This window comes from Mastigoproctus giganteus, chromosome 5 (genome assembly GCF_048544385.1).
Source record: "Mastigoproctus giganteus isolate SK-2022 chromosome 5, ASM4854438v1, whole genome shotgun sequence".
Classification (NCBI taxonomy): domain Eukaryota; kingdom Metazoa; phylum Arthropoda; class Arachnida; order Uropygi; family Thelyphonidae; genus Mastigoproctus; species Mastigoproctus giganteus.
In genome coordinates, this window is record NC_143579.1 from 25,273,715 (window position 1) to 25,301,497 (window position 27,783).

At 35.0% G+C, this 27,783-nt stretch overlaps 1 protein-coding gene across 1 annotated transcript in view; it reads right to left on the reverse strand.

The window, feature by feature from the left end:
* Window positions 1-2,061: 2,061 nt before the first annotated feature.
* LOC150085248 (transducin-like enhancer protein 4) overlaps window positions 2,062-27,783 on the reverse strand; it is a 136,315-nt gene continuing 110,593 nt past the window's right edge. The window contains exons 15-24 of the mRNA XM_090373933.1: window positions 25,907-26,049; window positions 25,707-25,771; window positions 25,363-25,543; window positions 22,472-22,540; window positions 22,175-22,276; window positions 21,001-21,146; window positions 20,737-20,848; window positions 13,462-13,544; window positions 3,049-3,229; window positions 2,062-2,262 (exon numbers count right to left, since the gene is read on the reverse strand). Coding sequence (XP_090230059.1) covers window positions 2,155-2,262; window positions 3,049-3,229; window positions 13,462-13,544; window positions 20,737-20,848; window positions 21,001-21,146; window positions 22,175-22,276; window positions 22,472-22,540; window positions 25,363-25,543; window positions 25,707-25,771; window positions 25,907-26,049 — 1,190 coding nt within the window. The 3' untranslated portion in view covers window positions 2,062-2,154. The remainder of the gene's footprint in view (window positions 2,263-3,048; window positions 3,230-13,461; window positions 13,545-20,736; window positions 20,849-21,000; window positions 21,147-22,174; window positions 22,277-22,471; window positions 22,541-25,362; window positions 25,544-25,706; window positions 25,772-25,906; window positions 26,050-27,783) is intronic.

Genomic DNA, 27,783 nt, shown 5'->3' on the forward strand with positions numbered 1-27,783 from the left:
GGCCTTCCCGGCCTTCCCGGCCTCTCAGAATCCTCCAGAGTGAAATTTCCCCTTTGGAATTCTCTATACCACCTGAATATCGTTGTACGATGTGGACAATCATCATCTAGTGCAAGAGTCATTTCTTCTAAGTACTGGTCTATGGTTAAACCACGCACGAAATTATACCGCAAAACTGTCCTTATCTCATTTCGTGACCACGATGCCATCGCAAGCACTTTACACTCTCACTACTAATGAATAACTGAGCCCATCGACTTGGCGCGGCGGCTACTATGCACGTATGAACATGTCTCAACATGCAGCAACAAGCAGCTTCCTGTGATTCATTGTTGCGTCATATTGCAAAACTTTCCTAGTACCATTTGTACTTAAGATACCTATGTGATCTTTTAGAAATCTTCTGCTGCGAGCCTTTTGGCACTTCGCCGTGATGGGTATTATGCACAAAGTTCCCGTATTCCTTTTGGTGCATAATGGAAGATCTATACGTTCGTTGCATTTAATGATGACTTCAGTTAAACAGAGAAAATTTACTTCGATTTCAGATTATATATTGAGTAGTACTATCAACATTTAATCCACTTTCGTTTCAAAAGATTGCACTAAATTTTAAACATTGGCAAAGAAAGTATCCCAAAGGAATCATTAAGAAAATGTACGATAATACTGTTGGAAAAAAAAAAAAAAAAAAGTCTATTAAGAAATGGGGCCATCATCGGTTTTTTTTTTTTTTTTTTTTTAAGTATTGTTGTTTCTTTAATCGAAAACTTCATTAAAATAGAGCATTCCTCTAACCTAGTAATACAACTAATTGAACTATCGTATCCCATTTCTTAATAGACTTTTTTCCCCCAACAGTATTAAAAGAATATCGTACATTTTCTTAATGATTCCTTTGGGACACTTTCTTTGCCAATGTTTAAAATTTAGTGAAATCTTTTGAAACGATGAAAGTGTATTAAATGTTGATAGTACTACTCAACATATAATCTGAAATCGAAGTAAATTTTCCCTGTTTAACTGAAGTCATCATTAACTGTAACGAACGTATAGATCTTCCATTATGCACCAAAAGTGGCGAAGTGGCTCTAGTGGCGAAGTTTGATCCCAGTATCAATGTTGATTGAATTTTAATTACTCTTGAAACTTTATAGAAAGTTGCGCCGCGTGAGAGTATTTTTGAGATTTAAAGAAATATTAAAATTTTATTATAGTACTTCGAAGAGGTCACATAGGGTCAGAGAGGGTTGCAACTATAGTGGTTTTACAATAATTTTAACATGGTTTCTTCATGGGCAGCCCACAAGGATCCTGTAAACAAACCTCAAAAATTCACAGCATTGGTGCAAACATTTATTCTGTAAAACTTACGAAATGCATGGGCAGTACCCCAACAAACTTGTTATTCTCCCACAGGGAGGAAAAACAAAACAAAAAAAAAAAAAAAAAAAAACCCAAGGTAATGGCAAGATCCTCTCAGTATTCAAGTTTCATGGGCAAATTTGGACAAACTAAGCAAGTCGAATTTCGTAATTATCATGAGCAATTTGTAAAAGGGTTCATGAATCTGATTGGAGAAGTGGCATATATTATGATCTGTCATGAAGTTCATGGTTTGCAAGATTGGTTGGTAGCAACCATTATTCTGCTTCTGGCCCGCATGACAGCTAAGTACGATGATGTTCTATTCTATCTTGTAAAGCTCCTCCGATTCTATGGGGTTGTCCTGGAGTATAAACAGAAAACTTATTCTGTTTATATTTACATTATGCCTCACCTTTCATTGGGTAAGAAAATCTATTACTCTATTTCGCCTTCATGTTATATATATACATCCCCCTCCCTCAAGTAAAATTCACTTTTTCTTATTAGGTACGGTAAAGTCTGGAGGCATAGGAATTAGTCTTTTTTTTTTTTTTTTTTTTTTTACCCCAAACTAACCAAGCTTTTTTAGCAAGTCCTAATCAAATCATGCTGTGCATGATTTGATTAGGACTTTTTTTTTTTTTTTTTTAAGACAGATGTAAGGAATATGTGCATAGAACACTACGAACTAGAAAGGCAATTGCAATAGTTTATTAAATTCACATCACAGTTACACAGAATAATAATAAAAGCTATGTACAGTTTGGACTACAATCAGGATTTGGGTCAGTAAATGACCTCATAAACTGTGGCTTTCTTGTCGCCTGAGCCGGTAACGATGTATTTATTGTCTGAAGAAATGTCACAACTTAGAACTGATGAGGATTCCTTTGACTGAAATAAAACAAACAATCAATGAATTATAATAATAATAAAATCACAAATAGAATTTTAAAAATAGAAATGCATTATAGTTTTAAGTGTTGATAGATAAATAATTACGACTCATAACGGTATTTGTTGAACTAGTAGCAATTAAAATTAATTATTGCTAGGCAAACATGTTTTCAAAAGTCATAAATAAATTAATCGCATATCAATTTAGTTTAAAAGAAAATGGTTGCATGCATAAAAAAGAGAGAAAAAAGGTTAATTAAAAGCAGGAGTAATAAAAAAAAAAAAAAAAAGAAAAAAAAAAAAAAAAGAGAGCGACAGGCATACCGACTCAGAAACATCTAAATTAATACCCTGAAGTTAAATTACACAATGTTAGCAATTAAGGTGATTTAGCAAAAAGAAAAGTTCCCAGGCAAACGTCGAAAAAGTGACAGACTTTACCAATTACGTCAATTAAAAGCTAACATTCACAAGCTGATATGGGTGAACACTACTGAAGGTAACACTAATTAAAATTCCGTATAAAAAAGAGAAAAAAAAAAAAAGTCTAAAAGCTGTAAATTAAATCATTTTAAGTCAAATTAAAATGCATCATTCACGAAAAACCATAATCCTACATAGTCGAAAAGTATTTCGAGCCATCCATTAAAAAAATTATTTTATGGAGAATGCAAACACTAAAAATTGGAGATTACTTCGTTGACAAATAATTGATTCAATCCCCCCCTCTCGCTAAACACCTTCGATATTTGCAAATTTTTCAGAATATGTAAAACCACCTACCTGAAATATGCTAGCACCATAGGGCGTTCTCCATGCATTCAGAAGATTGTCTTTGCCTGTACTAACGAACCATTTTCCACAGTATGCAAATTTTAGAGAGAGTACACAGCTTTCATGCAGATGCAACTGATATTTCTCTGGTTTAGTACAGTGAAGAACTTCGACATTGCTACTTTCCATTCTGCCAAAACAAAAATGAAAATTGGGCTATTCGGGATGCCTATTGCTATATAATCATTATCTTAAGATAATTCCTTTTTTATTTTATTTAAGTCTTAAATAAACAGAGTTAATGATACTCATAAACGCTTAACAACGATTGTTTACATAATATTATTCTGTACAAAAAATATTTTAAAAAAAAAAAGTTTTGTTTAAATAACGGCTTGACTTAAAAGTCAGGTATAAAATAAACAACTTTTAATGAGTATTAACACCTTGGAACGTTTGAAATTGGGCACGCAGGTTTAAACCCGTGACTTAAATCCGTACAGAAATGCTTAAAGGGGCCTGTTTTATCAGTCAAAAAGGATAAATGATCGCGTGTATTACGCCATTATTTTTTATATATCCCATGGAATTTAATGCTGAAATAATTGGATGCGTAGCAAACTCAGCTCCCGCCATCTAGTGGAAGTTGTTACTTTAATCTTATAAAACACGCAAAACGTTTTTAGATGACTGGAAAGTATGTTTATGTCGTAATAACAGCAGTTTTACAATATTCGATATTAAATTATTTTGAATTATATATATATATATATATATATATATATATAAGATAAAATATAAAAAATAAAATAAAAATAGATGGAGAAGTTATTAAACACAAAATGCCGAACCTAGTTGAAGAAAAAAAGAGAAAAAGAATGTTAAGATCCTATAAAAAAAAAAAAAAAAAAAAAAAAATAATAATAAAAATAAATAAATAAATAAAATAAAATAAAATAAAAAATAATAATAATTATTAAGTAGAATTAAATCCGAATTAATGCCGAATTAACAGGCCAATTATATGTACAAAAGCTGAAAGAAAAAGAGGGAGGGTGATAGAGATAAAAATTATAAAATAAAAATTAAAAATTGGTACATAGATCAGGTATTTCATCAGGGGGCTACACCTGATCATGTACCAAACACTGTGTTTCTATGCAAACTCATGCTGATGGAGAAGCTGAAGAAATGAAAAGGAAATAAAATAAAAAAAAAAAAATAAGAAATTTTTTATATATCTCCATAAACATGAGTGAGGTAGCCCCAACGCAGTGTATTTAGATTAATAAATTAAGTAACGTAGTGTAACCGCAAATGCAGTGTATTTAGATTAATAAATTAAGTAACGTAGTGTAACCGCAGTGTATTTAGATTAAAAAATTAAAAAATTACGCAACGCAGTGTATATGGAAATAAATTGAGTCGATAGTATGTAATAAATAAATAAATAACAAGGTAGCGGTATAGAAAAAGGAAGCAATGCAAGGTAGGGGAGGGAAAAGAAGTTAAAAATACAGAGGCGAAGATAGTGAGAATGAGGAAAGTGAGAATGTCCGAATCACCCTCGTATTACACTAATAGTTCAACGGACGGAAAGACGAAGAGTAGAAAGTAGAAAGAAGTAAAGCGAAGGAAAAGAGTTTAAAGGATACTAGGCAAGCTGGGGATGTAAGTACCCAACCTCATAGAGAGGGCCTTGGCTGTGAGAGTGTTAGTAGAAGTGGAAATTAATACCGCTAGCTTGTATTGTATATTTTACGAAATAAAATAAAATAAAAAATATGAAAAGGAAGAAAATTAAATACCTATGATAGTTGGCAGAAACAAGTTGAGTGAAATATAATTAAGAAATGACAATAAAATATGCGATCATGATTAATAAGGTACAATTACGCGAATATGATTAATAAGAATGGAATGCAAACAGAGGGAAAACTATGACAACGATGGTGGAGTTGCTCAGAAGAGAAGAACTATGGGAGCCCTCTGTGGTCAAAATAAAATAGAGAAAATAAGATTGGACATAAGTAATTATTGATATTAAATTACGAAAATGAAAAGAAAACTTAGGAAGTGAAAGAACACGAACATCGTTCTAATAGAAGTTATAATAGAAGTCATTATGTGTGATCACTTTCCAAGTGGTGGAAATACCACCATTCAAATGTACAACTATACAACTATACAAGTATCGAATTAACCCTAATCAAGGTGGAACATGGTGAAACCGAATTTTTCTTTAATGAAATCAGAGAGATTTTTTATAATAAAATTTAAGAAATTAATAGGAATGTCATTATTGCGAAGTTTGGTATAGAGATCATTCAAAGCACCAGCGAAAAGTGATTGATTGCTACTAATATTAGCTAAACGGATAATTTGTGTGTAGATTATATTTTTATGAACCTTAATCGAAATATTCGAGTTCCAATTTGTTAAATAGATAATATTAAAATTAAATTCGCTTCTTTTGTCAAATAGTTCCAAATTATGACGAAGAGGAGGACTATTTAAAGTAATACTTAAATCCAAAAAATTTGCATGCTGGTTGCCAAAGTTTTCTTTATTGAGAGTGAGTTCAGTTGGATATATGGATTTAGCAATATTTTCAAAATGAATGTTGAGAATAAGAATGTCATCAACATAGCGGAATGCATAAAAATTAAGGTTCGGGTTGTTATCAATAAATAGATGTTCGTAATAATGGAGAAATAGATTAGATACTATGCTAGAAATTTGTGAACCCATGGGAACTCCTATGGATTGTTTATAAGCATATTTACCATCGTGGATGTAATTGTTTAGGATACAGAGGTTGATGTAGTTATTCCAAGTAACCTCATCTGTTGATATAACGTTTTTGTATTTGAGGAACAATTGATGAAGTACATTAACAATTAGGTGATGCGGTAAGGAGGTAAATAAGTTGGTGAAGTCATATGTTTCAATACTAAATATGCTGGAATATGCATTGGAATTAAAAATTTTAATAATACTGTGGTTGTTGTTAATGAAATTTTAATAATACTGTGGTTGTTGTTAATGATCCAAGTGGTAGGGATATTAATAAGGATAGTAGTTAACAATTTGAAAAATTGTTTACCTGGATGATAACAGCCACTTTTTTTGGCACTAGTGATGAATCTGAAGCCAACTGGATGTTTATGGAATTTGGCTATCATATACAAGAAAGGCAAAGTAGAATTGCGAATTTTGGTATGCAATTTTTTATGCAAAGCTATAATTTTTTTGATGATGGTATTAATGCCGAGATTACAGCGTGAAAAGGTGGAACTACTTTCTACTTCCTTTTTGAGGGTGGTGTAATAAAATTGCTTGCAGAAGATAGCAAAGTTATTAGAAGCCTTATCTACCGGAGTGATGATAAATTTTTGTTGTAAATCTGAGATGGCTTTTTTCAGGTTAAAATACTTGGTATGCGAATTATTATAAAGGTAGTAAGTTTTAGAAATAATTTTTTTAATGTCTTGAAATGTGACATTTATCCAATTATAGAAAGCTTCGTGTGGTATTGTATATTTATATGCTAACTTGTTGCAAAAATTCAAGATATTCAGATAAATATCTTTATATATATTATTGAGGTTGGCCTTATGGACTGGTCTGAATTTAAAACCTTTTTCCATAGCGGACTTTAGTGGAATGTTGTTAATAATGTCCAGGTTACCAGTAATAATATGTTTATGATATTGATCAACGTAAGGAGCATATATGGGATCATCACAGTGACATGGAAGATCTAAAGCTTGTAAGTTGCCTAAATTAGTAGCTAGAGTTTTATAATTACAAATTTTAAGTCCAATAGGAGATTCATAGTTGAAGCAGTGATGGATCTTGAACTTGAAATTATTATAAAATGGGAGAAAATTATTATGATTATTAAGTAAATAATGCCAAGGAATTTTATCGAACCAACTATGAGTAAATTTAATAGTACAGTATTCATTACTGTATGTAGTAATGCGACCTAGTCTAAAGAGAGAGATGTCTAAAATAATATGCTTAAGTTGAATATTTTTACATTTAAAATTGCTAATAAATAAAGTTAAGGCTTTTAGTATAGAGTTTTTAATATTAAAGAGAAAAAGAGAAATGTTGTGTACGTCAAGAATGGTATTGTCCCAGGAGCTAATAATATTACGAAAATTGTGCCGAATATGCCTATGATGACGATTTGATTTATTTCCACGTTTGTATCTACGCTTATTGTTATTGAAGAAATGACTAAGATGGAATAAATTGTAAATGCAGTGGCTGGTGTTTAAACAACCATTGCTTAAAAGAGTTTTGTTAAAAAATCTATTGTTTAGGCCGTAGGGATATAAAGATTTATAAGTGCACATAAATAGATTCTCATAATAATCACGAAGAACGTTGTCATTGATAATGGCAAGTATTTTAATTTTAACGTTGTTGAAGCCATGGTGGTGAAAATGGAAAAGTTCTATTTCAGTATCTAAAATGTTATCAAGTAAAAGATTTTTACTTTTGGATCTGTGCCCATTGATTCTAATATTAAGAGAATTTGTGGTTTGGCCTACGTATTTAACATTGCAAATATTGCATGTGAGCAAATATATGACATTTTTAGTTTTACAAAAAGGAGGATAAATAGAGTTAGATTTGGATTCGGAGTTATCCATCATGGGACAAGTGAGACATCGTTTATCTAAACATTTTTGAAAAAATAAATTTTGGTTTAAAATATGTGTAATGTACTCAGGTTGGTTAGGGTTAGGGGAACGATTCTCCTGTTTAATATTTAACACTACATCCTCAGGAGTGGGATGTAGCGCAACACGTTTTCTAGCTGAACTAGGGGCAACACAGTGCTGACTCGCCGTATTGTTTAAAGAGACGTAGTGCATGACAAGTGGGGTAAAAATTAAATAGGGCAAATTGTGTTAGCAACGAATCCATCTAAAGGGAAGGAGTGGGGGTTGCATTTAAAAGTAAGGAGTGGGGGTTGCATTTAAAAGTAGCCACGCGCAAAGCTGCAGATAGCTAAAATTAAATACGTGGAATATGAAAACAAGGATGTGGAAAAACAGGAAAAATAAGGAAAAACAAGGAAAAAACAGTACGTGCACCTGAATGCGCAAAGCAGCAAAACAGGATACATGTATATAAATAAGATAAAATATAAAAAATAAAATAAAAATAGGTGGAGAAGTTATTAAACACAAAATGCCGAACCTAGTTGAAGAAAAAAAGAGAAAAAGAATGTTAAGATCCTATAAAAAAAAAAAAAAAAAAAAAAAATAATAATAAAAATAAATAAATAAATAAAATAAAATAAAAAATAATAATAATTATTAAGTAGAATTAAATCCGAATTAATGCCGAATTAACAGGCCAATTATATGTACAAAAGCTGAAAGAAAAAGAGGGAGGGTGATAGAGATAAAAATTATAAAATAAAAATTAAAAATTGGTACATAGATCAGGTATTTCATCAGGGGGCTACACCTGATCATGTACCAAACACTGTGTTTCTATGCAAACTCATGCTGATGGAGAAGCTGAAGAAATGAAAAGGAAATAAAATAAAAAAAAAAAAAAAAAATTAGAAATTTTTTATATATCTCCATAAACATGAGTGAGGTAGCCCCAACGCAGTGTATTTAGATTAATAAATTAAGTAACGTAGTGTAACCGCAAATGCAGTGTATTTAGATTAATAAATTAAGTAACGTAGTGTAACCGCAGTGTATTTAGATTAAAAATTAAGAAAATTGAGTAACGCAAACGCAGTGTATTTAGATTAAAAAATTAAAAAATTACGCAACGCAGTGTATATGGAAATAAATTGAGTCGATAGTATGTAATAAATAAATAAATAACAAGGTAGCGGTATAGAAAAAGGAAGCAATGCAAGGTAGGGGAGGGAAAAGAAGTTAAAAATACAGAGGCGAAGATAGTGAGAATGAGGAAAGTGAGAATGTCCGAATCACCCTCGTATTACACTAATAGTTCAACGGACTTTTAAATGCAACCCCCACTCCTTCCCTTTAGATGGATTCGTTGCTAACACAATTTGCCCTATTTAATTTTTACCCCACTTGTCATGCACTACGTCTCTTTAAACAATACGGCGAGTCAGCACTGTGTTGCCCCTAGTTCAGCTAGAAAACGTGTTGCGCTACATCCCACTCCTGAGGATGTAGTGTTAAATATTAAACAGGAGAATCGTTCCCCTAACCCTAACCAACCTGAGTACATTACACATATTTTAAACCAAAATTTATTTTTTCAAAAATGTTTAGATAAACGATGTCTCACTTGTCCCATGATGGATAACTCCGAATCCAAATCTAACTCTATTTATCCTCCTTTTTGTAAAACTAAAAATGTCATATATTTGCTCACATGCAATATTTGCAATGTTAAATACGTAGGCCAAACCACAAATTCTCTTAATATTAGAATCAATGGGCACAGATCCAAAAGTAAAAATCTTTTACTTGATAACATTTTAGATACTGAAATAGAACTTTTCCATTTTCACCACCATGGCTTCAACAACGTTAAAATTAAAATACTTGCCATTATCAATGACAACGTTCTTCGTGATTATTATGAGAATCTATTTATGTGCACTTATAAATCTTTATATCCCTACGGCCTAAACAATAGATTTTTTAACAAAACTCTTTTAAGCAATGGTTGTTTAAACACCAGCCACTGCATTTACAATTTATTCCATCTTAGTCATTTCTTCAATAACAATAAGCGTAGATACAAACGTGGAAATAAATCAAATCGTCATCATAGGCATATTCGGCACAATTTTCGTAATATTATTAGCTCCTGGGACAATACCATTCTTGACGTACACAACATTTCTCTTTTTCTCTTTAATATTAAAAACTCTATACTAAAAGCCTTAACTTTATTTATTAGCAATTTTAAATGTAAAAATATTCAACTTAAGCATATTATTTTAGACATCTCTCTCTTTAGACTAGGTCGCATTACTACATACAGTAATGAATACTGTACTATTAAATTTACTCATAGTTGGTTCGATAAAATTCCTTGGCATTATTTACTTAATAATCATAATAATTTTCTCCCATTTTATAATAATTTCAAGTTCAAGATCCATCACTGCTTCAACTATGAATCTCCTATTGGACTTAAAATTTGTAATTATAAAACTCTAGCTACTAATTTAGGCAACTTACAAGCTTTAGATCTTCCATGTCACTGTGATGATCCCATATATGCTCCTTACGTTGATCAATATCATAAACATATTATTACTGGTAACCTGGACATTATTAACAACATTCCACTAAAGTCCGCTATGGAAAAAGGTTTTAAATTCAGACCAGTCCATAAGGCCAACCTCAATAATATATATAAAGATATTTATCTGAATATCTTGAATTTTTGCAACAAGTTAGCATATAAATATACAATACCACACGAAGCTTTCTATAATTGGATAAATGTCACATTTCAAGACATTAAAAAAATTATTTCTAAAACTTACTACCTTTATAATAATTCGCATACCAAGTATTTTAACCTGAAAAAAGCCATCTCAGATTTACAACAAAAATTTATCATCACTCCGGTAGATAAGGCTTCTAATAACTTTGCTATCTTCTGCAAGCAATTTTATTACACCACCCTCAAAAAGGAAGTAGAAAGTAGTTCCACCTTTTCACGCTGTAATCTCGGCATTAATACCATCATCAAAAAAATTATAGCTTTGCATAAAAAATTGCATACCAAAATTCGCAATTCTACTTTGCCTTTCTTGTATATGATAGCCAAATTCCATAAACATCCAGTTGGCTTCAGATTCATCACTAGTGCCAAAAAAAGTGGCTGTTATCATCCAGGTAAACAATTTTTCAAATTGTTAACTACTATCCTTATTAATATCCCTACCACTTGGATCATTAACAACAACCACAGTATTATTAAAATTTTTAATTCCAATGCATATTCCAGCATATTTAGTATTGAAACATATGACTTCACCAACTTATTTACCTCCTTACCGCATCACCTAATTGTTAATGTACTTCATCAATTGTTCCTCAAATACAAAAACGTTATATCAACAGATGAGGTTACTTGGAATAACTACATCAACCTCTGTATCCTAAACAATTACATCCACGATGGTAAATATGCTTATAAACAATCCATAGGAGTTCCCATGGGTTCACAAATTTCTAGCATAGTATCTAATCTATTTCTCCATTATTACGAACATCTATTTATTGATAACAACCCGAACCTTAATTTTTATGCATTCCGCTATGTTGATGACATTCTTATTCTCAACATTCATTTTGAAAATATTGCTAAATCCATATATCCAACTGAACTCACTCTCAATAAAGAAAACTTTGGCAACCAGCATGCAAATTTTTTGGATTTAAGTATTACTTTAAATAGTCCTCCTCTTCGTCATAATTTGGAACTATTTGACAAAAGAAGCGAATTTAATTTTAATATTATCTATTTAACAAATTGGAACTCGAATATTTCGATTAAGGTTCATAAAAATATAATCTACACACAAATTATCCGTTTAGCTAATATTAGTAGCAATCAATCACTTTTCGCTGGTGCTTTGAATGATCTCTATACCAAACTTCGCAATAATGACATTCCTATTAATTTCTTAAATTTTATTATAAAAAATCTCTCTGATTTCATTAAAGAAAAATTCGGTTTCACCATGTTCCACCTTGATTAGGGTTAATTCGATACTTGTATAGTTGTATAGTTGTACATTTGAATGGTGGTATTTCCACCACTTGGAAAGTGATCACACATAATGACTTCTATTATAACTTCTATTAGAACGATGTTCGTGTTCTTTCACTTCCTAAGTTTTCTTTTCATTTTCGTAATTTAATATCAATAATTACTTATGTCCAATCTTATTTTCTCTATTTTATTTTGACCACAGAGGGCTCCCATAGTTCTTCTCTTCTGAGCAACTCCACCATCGTTGTCATAGTTTTCCCTCTGTTTGCATTCCATTCTTATTAATCATATTCGCGTAATTGTACCTTATTAATCATGATCGCATATTTTATTGTCATTTCTTAATTATATTTCACTCAACTTGTTTCTGCCAACTATCATAGGTATTTAATTTTCTTCCTTTTCATATTTTTTATTTTATTTTATTTCGTAAAATATACAATACAAGCTAGCGGTATTAATTTCCACTTCTACTAACACTCTCACAGCCAAGGCCCTCTCTATGAGGTTGGGTACTTACATCCCCAGCTTGCCTAGTATCCTTTAAACTCTTTTCCTTCGCTTTACTTCTTTCTACTTTCTACTCTTCGTCTTTCCGTCCGTTGAACTATTAGTGTAATACGAGGGTGATTCGGACATTCTCACTTTCCTCATTCTCACTATCTTCGCCTCTGTATTTTTAACTTCTTTTCCCTCCCCTACCTTGCATTGCTTCCTTTTTCTATACCGCTACCTTGTTATTTATTTATTTATTACATACTATCGACTCAATTTATTTCCATATACACTGCGTTGCGTAATTTTTTAATTTTTTAATCTAAATACACTGCGTTTGCGTTACTCAATTTTCTTAATTTTTAATCTAAATACACTGCGGTTACACTACGTTACTTAATTTATTAATCTAAATACACTGCATTTGCGGTTACACTACGTTACTTAATTTATTAATCTAAATACACTGCGTTGGGGCTACCTCACTCATGTTTATGGAGATATATAAAAAATTTCTTATTATTTTTTTTTTTTATTTTATTTCCTTTTCATTTCTTCAGCTTCTCCATCAGCATGAGTTTGCATAGAAACACAGTGTTTGGTACATGATCAGGTGTAGCCCCCTGATGAAATACCTGATCTATGTACCAATTTTTAATTTTTATTTTATAATTTTTATCTCTATCACCCTCCCTCTTTTTCTTTCAGCTTTTGTACATATAATTGGCCTGTTAATTCGGCATTAATTCGGATTTAATTCTACTTAATAATTATTATTATTTTTTATTTTATTTTATTTTATTTATTTATTTATTTTTATTATTATTTTTTTTTTTTTTTTTTTTTTTTTATAGGATCTTAACATTCTTTTTCTCTTTTTTTCTTCAACTAGGTTCGGCATTTTGTGTTTAATAACTTCTCCATCTATTTTTATTTTATTTTTTATATTTTATCTTATTTATATACATGTATCCTGTTTTGCTGCTTTGCGCATTCAGGTGCACGTACTGTTTTTTCCTTGTTTTTCCTTATTTTTCCTGTTTTTCCACATCCTTGTTTTCATATTCCATATATATATATATATATACACACACTGTATATATTTTTTTTTTTTTTTTGGCGTTATTCACAAATTAATACAGAAGTTTGACATAGAAAACAGCTTACCCTACTGCTAACCATTCTCCCGTGGGACAGTAACCTAAGGAAAAGATCTGAGAGGTGAAATCATGTTGTTTCAGCTGTCTGCCCTATAAAAAAAAAAAAAAAATAGGAAGATTAGCATTCAGTAAAACAGGGTTAGAAGTAGCAATAACTGAAACTGTTTGCCATTCTGTGTATAACGCTAAAGGGAATCCATCTCTTACTTTGAGAAATAACGAATTAAGAAATATTACAGCTATGTAAGAGATCAACAGTGACATAAGATTTTATAGAGTTAATAGAGATTCGATCGTAAAAGTAATTTCTTTTCTTTTCTTTTCTAGGCACCTCATTCACAAAAAACCGCCTGTTGTGTTAACCATGTCTCCCAGTTCGCATACAACAGCTATACTCCTAGTTGGCGAATTTTCGTGAAATTTTATATCAGGGTCTTTTAGAAAGACTTGACTATTCCAAATTTCATTAAGATCGGACCAATACAAATTCAGCCTTTTTTTCCCAGTTTACACACACACTTATAAAAATTAGTATTAGGTCACTTTCAGTTATGGGAGCGTTCACATGCTGTTTCTCAGCCCTGGCTTTGACTGCTTCAGTGCACTTGTGGAAGACTTTCTAATAATTTTTGATAGAAAGCTGATGGTATTGTGCTCCACTTCTTTTATCTTGGCTTTTGTCTTAATTCTGCGCTCAGCTTATTACAAACAAAATTTACTCCTAGTATATACTGCTTTCCAGGAGCGAAGTTTGTAGCTTTTAGCTTTAAATGATTAAATAAATAATATTCAGTTGAGTCGCGGCAGTAATTGCTGACACTGTTTGCCATTCTGTGAATAACGCTAAAGGGAATCCATCTCATACATTGAGAAATAATGAATTTAGAAATATTAGAGCTATGTCAAAGATCGACAGTGACAAGATTTCATAAAGTTGATACCGATTCCGTCGTAAAAGTAATTTCTTTTCTAGGTACTTTATTCACAAAAAAAAAAAAAAAAAACCGCCTGTTGCGTTAACCATGTCTGTCAGTTCAACTGCTTTCTAGGGACGAAGTTTCTAGCTTTTAGCTTTAAATGATTAAATAAATAATATTCAGTAGGGTCGCGGTAAGACCCTGTGCTGGGCACTACTGCAGTATTCTGATATTATTCTCTTCCGTCACGCTTTCACAATTCCCACTTTGCGATATGAAACTGCATATCACTTAAAGTGTAAGGGCCACTCTCATATAAGTGCCACAATGTAGAGTACAGAGAATTGTTCAAAACATCAATGTACGACGTAGCGTTCGCTGTTCTGTAATACTGTCAATGATGGCGAAATTATATTAATGTATGCTTGATGCAGGAGTAAATATTTCTTTAGTAGTAGTAGTGGCATGTGATGCAAGAAAGCAAGTGTATGAGCTTATGCAGCATCAGCCAAAAGAAAAAAGAAAAGAAAAAAAAAAAAAAACACGCCATTCCCTCCCAATGCCTGTCCAGTTCCTCCTTATATTTATTCAACCTATCAACTTCCACAACGACAGATGGAAGTTTGTTCCAGCAATTAACCACCCGCTAGCTAAAGGCAAATTTCCGCACATCTATTCTACATCTGTCTTTTTTTAATTTGAATTTATGCCCCCTTAGGTTCGTAATCTGAACAAGTGGAAGGATCCTATCAGACTTCAGAGTCCTAACCCATTCAAGGCCTTATACACCTTAATCAGATCACCGCGCAGGTGCCCAGTCTTCAGCCACCGCAATTTGTAGCACTTAAGCCTCTCTTGGTAAGAGGATCCCTTCATTCCCCTCACCAATCTTGTTGCCCTTCTCTGTACACGCTCAAGCAAATCTACATCTTTCCTAAAAGGAGGCCTCCAGACCTGTGCGCAGTATTCAAGGCGTGGCCTGACCATTGCCTTATACAAAGGGACAATCACCTCCTTTTCCTTGCTAGCAAAATTCCTGTATATCGTTGACAAAACCCCATGACCTGCTCTTGCAGCCTGTCTGCATTGCTCAGAAAACTTCATATCTGACTGCACGATTACTCCCAGGTCTTTTTCATTTTCTACCACCCTAAGTGCAGTACCACACAGTTGGTACGTTCCTCTGGGGTTACTTGTACCCATATGCAGTACTTTGCATTTGTCAAGGTTAAACTTCAGTTGCCACTTCTTAGCCCATCTGCCCGAATTATCTAGATCCTGTTGCAGTAGCACACTGCCATTACTGTCATTAACAACCCTGCCAACCTTTGTATCATCTGCAAACTTCGACACTAAGCCTGATATAAAGTACCTTCATCAATATCATTGATAAATATACAAAACAACAGAGGACCCAACACCGAACCCTGTGGGACTCCACTAATAACATTAGTCCACGAAGAGCAGCACCCATTAATTACCACCCTCTGTCTTCTCCCACTCAACCATCCTTTTATCCACTGTAGCAACTTACCCTTAATATCATTCTGCTCCAATTTGTACAATAGTCTTCCATGCGCAACAGTGTCAAAAGCTTTCCTGAAATCCAAATATATGAAATCCAAAAAAATTTAATATATGCTTTATAAGAGATTTTTGAAGATAAACGAGCAATTAAAATAATTTATAATTTTATACCAACTTAATCTGATTAAAAAAATTTCTGACAATCGAATGCTCCTGACGATCGAAATGCAATACTAATGAGTCTTAATGCATAGACCGTGTACATTCTATCTGTATGATGAAAGCATATTCCAAATATGGTTTTATAGTACAGATATAGCATTGTCCGCATATTATTAGTATAATAAGGATGTCACAGGGGAGAAGAGGAAATGTTATATTTATCTTCCGTTATGATTATTTTTATTTAAAATTTAGTTTTGAATTTTAAGCAATTCATAAATAATGAAATCAAAGTAAACTTTCTTAATCCCAGGGGCTAACATCTGTTGAGTATGGGCTTGGCACACCCAGGGTCCTGAGATTTATATCATCGTTCTTCTTTCTTGGTGATTTCCCCCCCCCCTCTCTGAGTAACTTATACAAGGGAAGTATTCTGATGTGAGAAAGCATTCTAATGCACGGCCATTTCAATCCATTTCTCCCCTCCAGTTGACAAAACAGATATGAGTTGTGTCCGTAAATTGCTAGTGTTCGCTCTCTGGTTTGCATAATAGGAGGGAAAAATCCCTGCACATCCATCCTGATGCTGGCGAACCTTGAGTACCATTCATATAAAGTTCATCGAGATGAAGGGAAATCGACTTTACTCAAACTAGGAGTGGTAAAGTAGCCGTAGTTACAGAGTCACTAATGTTATTGAGGGTAATAATTTTTAGTCCCAGATATGGACCATTGAATATTATTGCCTTACACGAAGGGCTGCTCCGGAATTACTGGCAATACGTTACAAAAGAAAAAATGTTTTATTTACAAATATGTGATCCTTACATTACACTTTGGAAACGTCGACCTCATGTCCTGTACAACCCGATCCCAAACATGCGAGAGGTGTTTGATACATCAGCATCCTCGTTTGTTAGTATACTATATATAATCCTGTCGACGGCAGCACCCATCTCCACCTGTATCCGATTGTAAGATAAAAAAAAAAAAAAAAATCCTTGTCGCCTATAAACGGCCTGAGTGTTTAATGAACAGACCATTCTGCCACAAGGGAGCAGCCTCCCCCATGGGCAAATGCCCCCAGTGCTCACCCCTGGCAATAGGAGCCGGACCCAGCTCCAATATCAGTCTGTGCATTAACAGCACTAAAAATCCCGCACCTAACGCTATGCCTGGGAGTAGGTGCCAGCAAATCCTACTCCCAGGCATAGTGTTAGGGTCAGGCGCCACCTGTGATTTCTCACATCTGCGCCATATGTACGCTGTGAAGAAATACAGAACTACTGTAAATGCCAGAAAAGTGTTGTCTGTTGTATATGACATATTGCGTTAGGTTCTGTTGGGTGTCCTGGCTATTGGCAGCAAGGCCCCTGGTGAGACCTCACGTTGCCCGCACATACTGCTAGGAGGTAGCCAGGCTGCCCTTTATTCTCTGGCTGGTCCCCACCAGGGTAGCCTGATCGTCTCGAACGAAGACCAAGTTAAAAAAAAAAAAAAAAAAAAAAAAAGAAAGAGAAGGCCTGGGGAACAAGAGGAAGGGGGGGGGTCTGAATGTGAGAAAAAAGCTAAAGTGGACAGATAGTCAAGGCAGTCCGCCCGAGTAAGGAGAAATAGGGGATGGAGAGAGGGACCAAAAGTCACAGGGGCAGGCGCCACTGTGCGAGTGCAAAGGCCAAGCACTCTCTGGGAGTCAGCTTTCCAAGGAGTGCCAACCATGATGATGCCAGAATAGTATTTTAATCTTCAGTCTTGCAATTTCTTGCAAAATAACCTTACTATTTTATCAGTTAGAAAAATGCTATCAGACCCCAGTTTGTGTTTGCACTTGAGGGTCGTTGCTCTGAGCAGCTCTAAGTTCAGCAAACTTTGCCCGTCTGATGGTAAAGACAGCTTGCGCGTAACTCGTTAGGGCTTTGTATGTTGTTTCATCCTGAAGCAGGTATGTTTCATGGTTACGAGGGTTCCCCTGGGTTTCAGTAAAAAAAATTGAGCCTATAATCATCGTAAGCAGGGCACTGATACATGAGATGCCCCATGATTCCTCTTTGCCATAGTGGCAGAATGGATTGCTTTCAATTTCTGTTGAAAGGGCCCATGTCCTGTGATCAGGAATATAACTTGCAGACCAGATGAAAACCAGGAAGGAGACTTTGGGAAAGTCATCTCAATGGATGGGAGGAATCTTCTGGTAATTTCTCCTTTGGGCGTGGTATCATGAAACAAGATACGTTTTCTTTCTTGTTTCATGTCATTGGTAAGCTGCAGTTGAAGATTTAACAACTGTGTCGGAATTCCCTTCTTTAATCGATGGTAAAGGCCCCTTTTAATCACCTCAAGATAGAGTGGCAAGCATCCAGTAATAACCTGTAGGGCAGGGGTGCTGACAGTGCGAGTTGCCCTGCAGATAGACAACAGCATGAATCTTTGTATTGAGTCAAGTTTACGCTTGTTCTTTTCCAGGATGGCCTTTGTACACCAAATTGAGGCTCCATAACACACAGTTGGGAAAAACGCCACCTTACAGATGAGAGACAAAGCTTTATGCTTCAAGCCCCAAGACCGCTCTGCTGACTCTTCTTATCATGGCCGTATACTTTCGGATTTTTGTGGATAAGTACTTCAGATGAGAGTGAAAGGAAAAACAGGTGTCAATGTAGATTCCCAGGTATTTGACTTCTGTGTAGAGACGGATGGGGATGTTATTTAACTTCATTGTTGGAGGCCCGCGTATTTGTAGCTTTCCCTTAAGGAGAATCCTACTCCCAGGCAGCCCACACCTGAGAGCCTGCAAAAAAAAAAAAAAAAAAAAAAACACCTGCCGACAGCTCTGATGAGGGAAGAACACACACACACACCTCCGTGGGCAGGAGCAACAGTGCGTAGCACACGCTTCTTGATTAGACCGGGGTTCGAGCCCGTGACCACCAAATACGGAGGATGCGGAAAGGTCAGAGAATGACCACCGCATATCCCCGGAGCAATATGGCCTTAGTTGCTAATGCTCCTAAAAACCAAATAACACACACACACACACACACACACACACATAAATAAATAAAAGAAAAACACAGCTAGGCTCATCCAATGTTTAATACAAACCTTGACATTTGTCTTCTTTTAGTAAACAGAATTTTTAGCAAAATTTTGCAAGGCATTAAATCTTTCCCTGCTAAGCAGACACACATTCATTGCCACTGGGCAGTTCCGGAATTACTCTTTTTTAATTGCAATATAAATTGTTCGTAAATTGCAAAGTCGTGCAAACTGTGATTCCATGATTCTTCACATGAGCAGAAACAGTAAGGACCTGTTGCAAGCCCAAAATAAAACAATTTAATATTCAAGGAACCATGTCCCCATTGCAGGAAAGAACCAAGCATTAACCTTTTTATCTGAGGCAAATGATACCCTATGTATAAATAACTTTAGTTGCTACACCAGTATTACTAGAACCCCATCTTTCTTGCCAGAGCTCCTGCATCCGATTCATAATCCATTTTTTCCCCTTATTTTGCTGAACTGCAATACAACAAGTAATCCCCATAAATTCCAATGTAAGTCCCTTATGGAAGAAGTAACAAAAAGCACAGTAAGCCACATATAAATCTAGAAGCAAGAATCCCGACAAGACTTGCATTGCATTATTACACACTGTCCTACAAATTCTAAATAGTGCTAAAATAATATGCCTCTGAATTGATAAAGAGTTTGTTTAAATTTAACTGTAACAATTCTTGAAAACCACACATTCGAACCATATACTATAATCGGTAGGAGGAGGACTGCCTTGTAATATAAAACTAAAGCCTTCCTAAGCCCCCAGTCAGTCCTTGCGATATGAATAATGACGGAGGAAAATTTTTTGATCTCTTCACTAATATGCTCCAGATGGGGTATAAAGGTAAGCCTGTTATCAATAATTAAGCCCAGATGTTTAGTCTAGGCCACCATGGGAATCCTATGCCCATCAATTGAAACAATAGGTCTTCCAGTGTCTAATTTGCCTTTAAATAGCATCATCACCGTTTTCTTGTATGATATTTTTAATTTATATTGAACTGTCCACTCGAATAAACTACTCATCGCACTCATAGAAACCTCCTGTATCTCTTGCCTGGTACACATATTACCAGGTCATCAGCTTAAGATATCATGACACATATTGTCATATGATAGCTTATGCCCTGCTAGCCCGTACCGTAATCCGGCACTGTCATCAGGGCCGTTCAAATGAGCATAGATTACTTGACCAAGATACAGGCGTATATAACCCTAGAAATGGCCCTCGACTACCTTCCTAGTTCTTGTGAATTTTCTGTTCCTCTGAATTGGCATCTGTATTTCCACCGCCCTTTTCTAAACTAGTCCCAACATGCGCGTCAAGATCTACTCTGTCCAATTCCAAACTCGCAGAACTAACCTTTCCTCTTCCTCATTTAACCCTTCTACTTCTGTTCTTTAGAACAATTTTCCTTCATTTTTATTTTCAAAATTCCTTAACTTTCTGAAAGTTACAATATACAGAAATTCAAGTAAAATATCAACAAATATTCTGTGTTTTCGAATTAAACCAGCACAGTACTTATAGTACTAAGTTTTGGTTCATTCTATAAAAAAAAAAAAATCAGACAGACACGCCACGATACAACTTATTCTGCCCAAAGATTTCTTACCTCTCTTAGATTCCATGACCTGACAGTATTATCCAGACCACCGGTCCATAGTTTGGTTCCATCACTAGAAATGTCAATACAACTAGCGCCATCTGTATGACCCTGAAACTGCCTGTAATGATAAAAATAATAAAAAACCAGATTTAAGATTTTTTTTTTTTTTTTGCAAGTTCCAAATGTGCCCATCAATTACGACTATTTATTTAAAACTAGATAGTTAGGAGTTTAGAAACCCTCACCGAGAAGGTTTTGTTTGAAACGTACCTGACTAAGTTTTGATTGTGAAGATCCCACACAGCAATATTACCATCACTGCAACAGCTGAAGCACACTTTGGAGTCTGGACTAATAGCTAATGCATAACAAGCTGGGGCACTTGATGTTAATTCTGCCTTAATGCGAGGTGTGGGCTACAAAAGAAACATAATGCCATACATGTTTATATATATAGGTACATATCGCAAATATAGACTTATGTCCCAATACCTGTTAAGTAGTTATTGAATTAAGCATTTACAACTTTTAAAATAAAAATTAAACTATACGATTCATTGATCGTACAGTAGATTTTCTCAATTATCCGGCTGCGGTTAACGGCAGAATTCATTAAATATTTCTTGTTTAAATTTTGTAATGTAGATAAGATCCTTGAATTTCTTAACCGCATTTCCTTTCCGCCTACTATCTCAGTTATGTTTCTGCAATCCTTCGGCTTTAGGTTAATTAACATTCTTATCGAAGTACTTCCCCTCCCCTTTTTTTGAATCCATGTGCTTCCATTAAAACGGAAACTGTTGTTTCTATTGAACAAAACTTCATTTCATCAATAAACACGAAAAAAAGGTATCAGTGTGTCACCTTTAATGAGTCTACTCAAATAAATGGACAAGCCGCTCTCTCTGACAAGATTCTTAAAAATTTACGTAGACCATTTATGTCAAATCTTCTCACTCTGTAGTATACGCTTATAAATATGAATAGATAATGTGACATTTACGAGGGTTTTTTTTTTTGATTATCTGGGCAGATTTATTTCTCAACCATCCCAGATAATTGGGAATCTACTGTAATCTTTTATAGTAATAAAGAATAACGTGAAAAGAAATATTAAAATGGCCCACTTTGGAAATGTTAACCTGCTTGAGCACATGCATTTGGTAATCTTGCGAACTTTCACTCATCCTACATTTTTGAACAGCAGTATACACATTCAATGAAAACAAGTCACAACAGTAACCAAGCTATAAAAGTAATGAAATGAGCCGTGCGAGTTAAATCCTGCGATTCTCCTAATAAATTAAGCATTTTTTTTTTTTTATTTACTTCCTCCTTCGCATACAGTACAGGGTCATCGGAAAAGAACTCCGATATTTTAAAATTCATTATTTTGTTAATTGTATATTCCTAGAATTGTAAATATACCGCTGCGAGAACTTACCGTGCCAAGGTCCCATATACATATCGTACTTGCTTCTCCGCCAACAATTAGCGTCCGGCCATCTGGCAGTAACTTGCACGACCTTATATAGCTGTCTCGTTGCTACGTAAACAAGAAAAGTAAATTCTAAAAGGTATATTCAGGAATTTCTTTTTAATTATATTTTTCTTTTTGATAGGGAGTGAAAATACTTTGCCCTCAAGCAAAGAAGGTCACGCATTTCTTAAGTTCAATTAGTACATCAGAATTTAACAACCCTCCTTCTAAAATCAAAAGAATCAAAAGTGTAAAACTTACTAGGCAGTCGAGCTGAAATACAGGGCTCCTGGTCGTGGGTTGAGTGATGTTCCACACTTTCACACATCCCTGCGAAAAGGAAAACAAAAAAATAGCCATTAAAAAGGAGGAAGTTGTTTTCAACCCAAGTACTTAGGTTATAATTAATAGGCTTTAATCTTTTCTCAGTACATTTGGCAACCGTCCAAGACTTCAAGGATCTTACGAACAGGTGTGTGGGATATTCATCAATTTTTTTTTTTTTAACTCCCTCCTTAACCGTGTGATGGTTATCACCATATGAAACATCCCTCGGTAATAAAGCAGACACAAAAACGCGGTTATTTTCTAGTTTCATAAGATAAGGGGCTACATGTAAAATAATTATGTAAACACGAAATTGCGTCAGCTACCTTTTAACTCTCAATCATTCGGTTTTCCAAAGAGAAAATTGAGATTGATGTTCACGCATTTCTTCTTATCCTTGGGCATTTTCTTCTTTTCCCCTTTCTTCGATTTTTCTTTCTGTCCCCTTCACATTTCAATGTGTTATTTCCCCCTTCCCCGAAAGATGTCGCCTCAAGTGATAAGGAAAATGATCCACCCAAGAATAAGTACTATTGAAATGTTTTGACGTCTCCAATTTTATCATCATTGCAGAAACTGACATCATCTAAGTCAGTCAAAACAGAAACAAGTTTAGATAATGAAAGGGAAAAAAAAAATGTTTTGGTTGCTTGAATGTGTCTGAACAAAGGTGCAGGAACTACTTGCAATACGATGGATCATCATTTTCGAAATACGCAATCTTGCGAATAGTTACAAGTATGGTTTTGGATTAATGTAAAGCATCTCGAGTCATGTCAGTATTTTATCCACAAAAACAAACTAAAGTAAAGATCTGTATAACCAGGCAGAAAATCTTTAAGAGTTTCTCCTATCCGAAACAGAATTCGAACCCAGGCGGAGGAAATAAGAGGCCTGCGAGAGTGACTTCTTTATTTGGTAAGATAATGGAATCTGTGATTAAGGATACAATACAGATGCATCTCGATAAGAATGAAATCCTAAAGGGATCATAGCATGGGTTTCTGAAGGAAGAAGTCTTTCCTGACAAACCTGGTTGTTTACCATGATGAAGTCAATGTAGCATTTAGATGCCGGACCAATTTCAATGTTTTGTATCTAGCCTTTAGTAAAGCTTTCTACATGAGAAGCTGATGTTCAAACTGGAGGGTGCTAGTACAGAGTGGTAATTAGTCAACTAATGTAGCGAGCGGAGTCTTTCAAAGTTCAGTTTTATGGTGCCCTCTTGTTTTTAATTTTCCTCAGTGACATTGATGAGGGTATATAGGAAAAGCCCTGAAAGTCTGATGATTTAAAGGAGGTAGGATGGTTAATAATCGGCACAAAGCTATGCTGCTTCAGAACGTTTAGATCGGTTAGTTACGCATATGGTGTTAAATTTGGCAAATGATGTTTTTAATCTTACATTTAGCAAGGTTTTACATTTGGGGAAAAGAAATCCACAGCGACACAAGGAGTAGAGGCACTGAACTAAAGGTTGAAAAAGATTTAGGGATATTTAGAAGATGTGAAGTTACTTAGAGTGTAAGCAGATGGCCAGGATATGCTATCATCAATAGGACTTTTGCCAGCAGGAAGGATTTTTAAAAACTGTGGTGAGACACCTTATTTGGAATGCTATATTCAGGTGTAGATTCACCAAACCAAAGGACACTGAACTTCCAGAGAGGATCCACAAGAAGAGAAACTACATTGGTTGGAAGTACTAAGGGCTGTTCCTATGAAGAACTTCTTAGAAAATGTAGACTACAGAGCTCAGTGACAAGGCACTTCTGGAGTGACATGACAGTGATGTTTAAGGTCCTTTAAGGGATTAGTAGAATGAATGAGAGAGACATCTTCACGTTGGTAGGGGAAACAAGAAAAAGAGGGGTACACAAATGTAATATTTTTGGAATTTTTTTTAGAAATTGGCAAATTGTGATTGACTCAATTTATTTATTTATTTATTTATTTATTTATTTTTGCTAGTGCAGAAAAAGTTTACTTTCCTCTTATCATTTGGCCTGATTAATATTTGGGATAAATTTTCAGAATTTTAATGCACATACATAATAAAGGGATGGGGTGAATACAAGACAAGAAAGGTTCCCGTATCTCTACACACTACAGATTGTTAGCTGTTACCATATCTTAAAGATTTGGTTGCCATAATGTAAGAAACTAATTAATGAACTTGGTATTAGATATGAAAAAATGCTAAGTAATCAAAAAAGGAATTATATAATTAACGAGTCGTCCAAATGGGCTGCAGTTAATAAAATTTTTTTTCTAGAAACCCAAATCTTTTATTAAACTAATAAATTAAAATTTTCAAGCTTTGCCCCAGCTCAATCAAAACATCGTATTATTCGTTTAGGCCGCCGTAGCCTAGTGGTCAGGCGCGCGGGTGCATAAGTACACGTGCCTTGAGTGACCGGTGACTGCTGAATACGGTGCTGTTTCTTGTATCTTGTAAACTCCTCTGATCGTTTGGTCGTCCCGGAGTATAAACAGAAAATTTATTTATTTATTTATAATTACTGTTCTTTACCCAGCGTCATGCATTTTCCGCAATTATTTTGTCTGTCAACCTTTTAAAAGGATATAAAAACTCGGAAATTTGTTTTAAAATGTTCCATTTCGATCGCAGGAAATCATGTTGGGAGCGTGAACTTCTATCTACAGTTTTTTCGCTAAATTCCAGCAAACAAACTGCCAACCACTATACTTCATAGTTAGAACTGCGTAGTCCAGTGTTTTATTTTTAAACTTTCAATTTCGAATTGTTTAACAAAGTTTGATTATATATATCGTCGCATTTTACCTAAAATCGAACAACTTACTTTTCCACCGGTGTAGACAAATTTGGTTGGGTTGCTGATAGTAACGGCGCAGACTACTTCTCCATGGCTGAGGGTAGTCATTTGACGGGCACACCGAGGTATACCAGGTCCTATCAAAGCATCAGGAGGGAAAGGCACGGGTTGCATCTGCCCATCAGCACTTACGTGGAACGAGCATGCTCTAAGAAACACGCAAAAAAAAAAAAAAGTAAAATTTTAGAAAAGAATAGTATTTATTCTCTTTGTCTTGTTAAAGAATTAAAATTCTTTTGCCAAGTCTATCACGTTATTATTTTTTAATGCTGAAAGTATTCTGATTTGAGCTAAAAATTAAATATACTTACGGTTTGCCACCTGGTATCGTGCCGAAAGGGGGCGCCCTCATCGTGGAATGAGAATCGTAACTAACCTAAAAAAAAATAAAAAAAAAAAAAAAAAAAAAAATATATATATATATATATATATATATATTCAGCCATGCAAATCACTTGGCAGAAGCAAAAGTCAAAAGCTGTTTAATTTCTAGAGGCGGGATGATACTCACCAGTGGCCTGGCATACGAGTTGAGTGTAGGAGGAGAGGCATTATGAGGGACACTCTGAGGGTAGGCAGAACCATTGGAGCTGAGGTCAGCAGGCACGCACGGTTGAGGGGCAGAACCACTAGGAACTGGGTATGGATAAGGACCTAGGAAAGAAAGAACAGACATGTAAGCATTTTCGGGGGTACAAAACCACACTCACTGTTCTCTAACTATCGCAGACAACAGCCGCCAAATCGACCTACAAGAGACGAGTGTGCAGTGCCTTGCCAACCATGTAGTCAACATGTATGACCATCATTTACAATTAACCCCCGCCAAGCTGGGTAGAAAGGGGGGGGGGGAAGACTGGAAGAAGGAACAGAGGAGCTCGCCAACATGTTCGCTACAACCAAGCACTTGTACATAATTTAAGCGAGAAGCTACGGGTACAAGAGGCGAGGTGATGCTATCGGTTGCCTGAAGAACGATTCATGTGACCATTAATTGATTTTCGTTAATGAAGCGTTCGCTATAATGAAGGAGAATGGATGGCTGCGGCAGGCTTCAGCATCCCGTTCAAGAGCCTTCTTCCACGTGATGAATTAGAATATTGGCTGAATTTTAACAGCTTAACACCTAATTGTAGCCCAATTAGCTTGCTTCGTTACTGCAGCAATGACAGGAAAATGTATTTTAAATCTGTCCCACTGCACCCGCTAAAACTAGATCTTGCATCTCTCTCTCTCTCTCTCTCTCTCTCTCTCTCTCTCTCTCTCTCTCTCTCTCTGAGAGAAAAGAGACAGGAAGGGATGCAGATAAAAAAAAACAAAAAGGTAGAGACAGAGATGAATAAAGAGATAGATAGGTGGTGGAGCACGCTGAGACAGAAGAGAAAAAAAAAGACAGGAGAAAAAAAAAAAAAAGGGAGACACAAACGAAGGAATGAAGAGGGAAAAAGACAAAAGTAACGAGAGACTGGAAATAGAGATGGATAAAGAGACAAACAAGAAATACAGGTAGAGAGAGGGGGGGGGGGAAGAACGAAAGAGGAGGAGAACAGCGAGACAAGAGAGAGAGTTGAATAAAGGGCCAAACAGAGGACAGATAGAAGGTGGTAGGTAGGAGAACGACAGCGGTAGAGGAGCAAGCTGAGACAGAAGAGAAAAGTAACAATACGAGAGAGAGAGAGAGAGAGAGAATATATAGGAGGAGAGAACGACAGAGGAGCAGCATGCCGAGAAAAGAAAGAATGCAGAGAGAGAAAGTGAATAAAGATGAAATACAGCAGAAAGGAGAGAATGACAGAAGAGTAAACTGAGGCAGAAGGGAGAAACAGATAGGAAGGAGAATGGAAAACAAGGGATATAATATAATATATATATATATATATATATATATATACACGAGAAAGACGGACGAATAAAGGGACAAATTGGAGATACAGCAGGAAAGAGAGGAAGAGCAAGCTGAGGCAGAAGGAAGAAAGAAACAGAGATTAAAGATAGACAAAGAGAGGAAGACGTAGACAAGGAAAGAAGCCGCCAAATGTGGAAAGAGATAAAACGACAGAATCGGGAGAAGGGGGAGGAAAAGAAGTAGACGGAGCATGCCTGATTTACCCTTCGAACAATATTCCAACCAGAACGGACATTACTTTATTGTATTCACTGACAACAAAACGCTTTTCCTAAAGCTTGCAGCTGAAAACAGCTAAAAACCATGGGATTATGTACAAGCACGCCTTAATGAGCTTTGTATCTCGAACAAAAGACCGTTATGTATACTAAGCGATTGTTTTAGGCTTAACATTATGAAGAATAACCTCGCTTGCAAGAACTGTTTTTTCTAAAATAATCTTGAAAAACAAACTTTAAAGTGTTCTCTAATTGTTGCTTGTT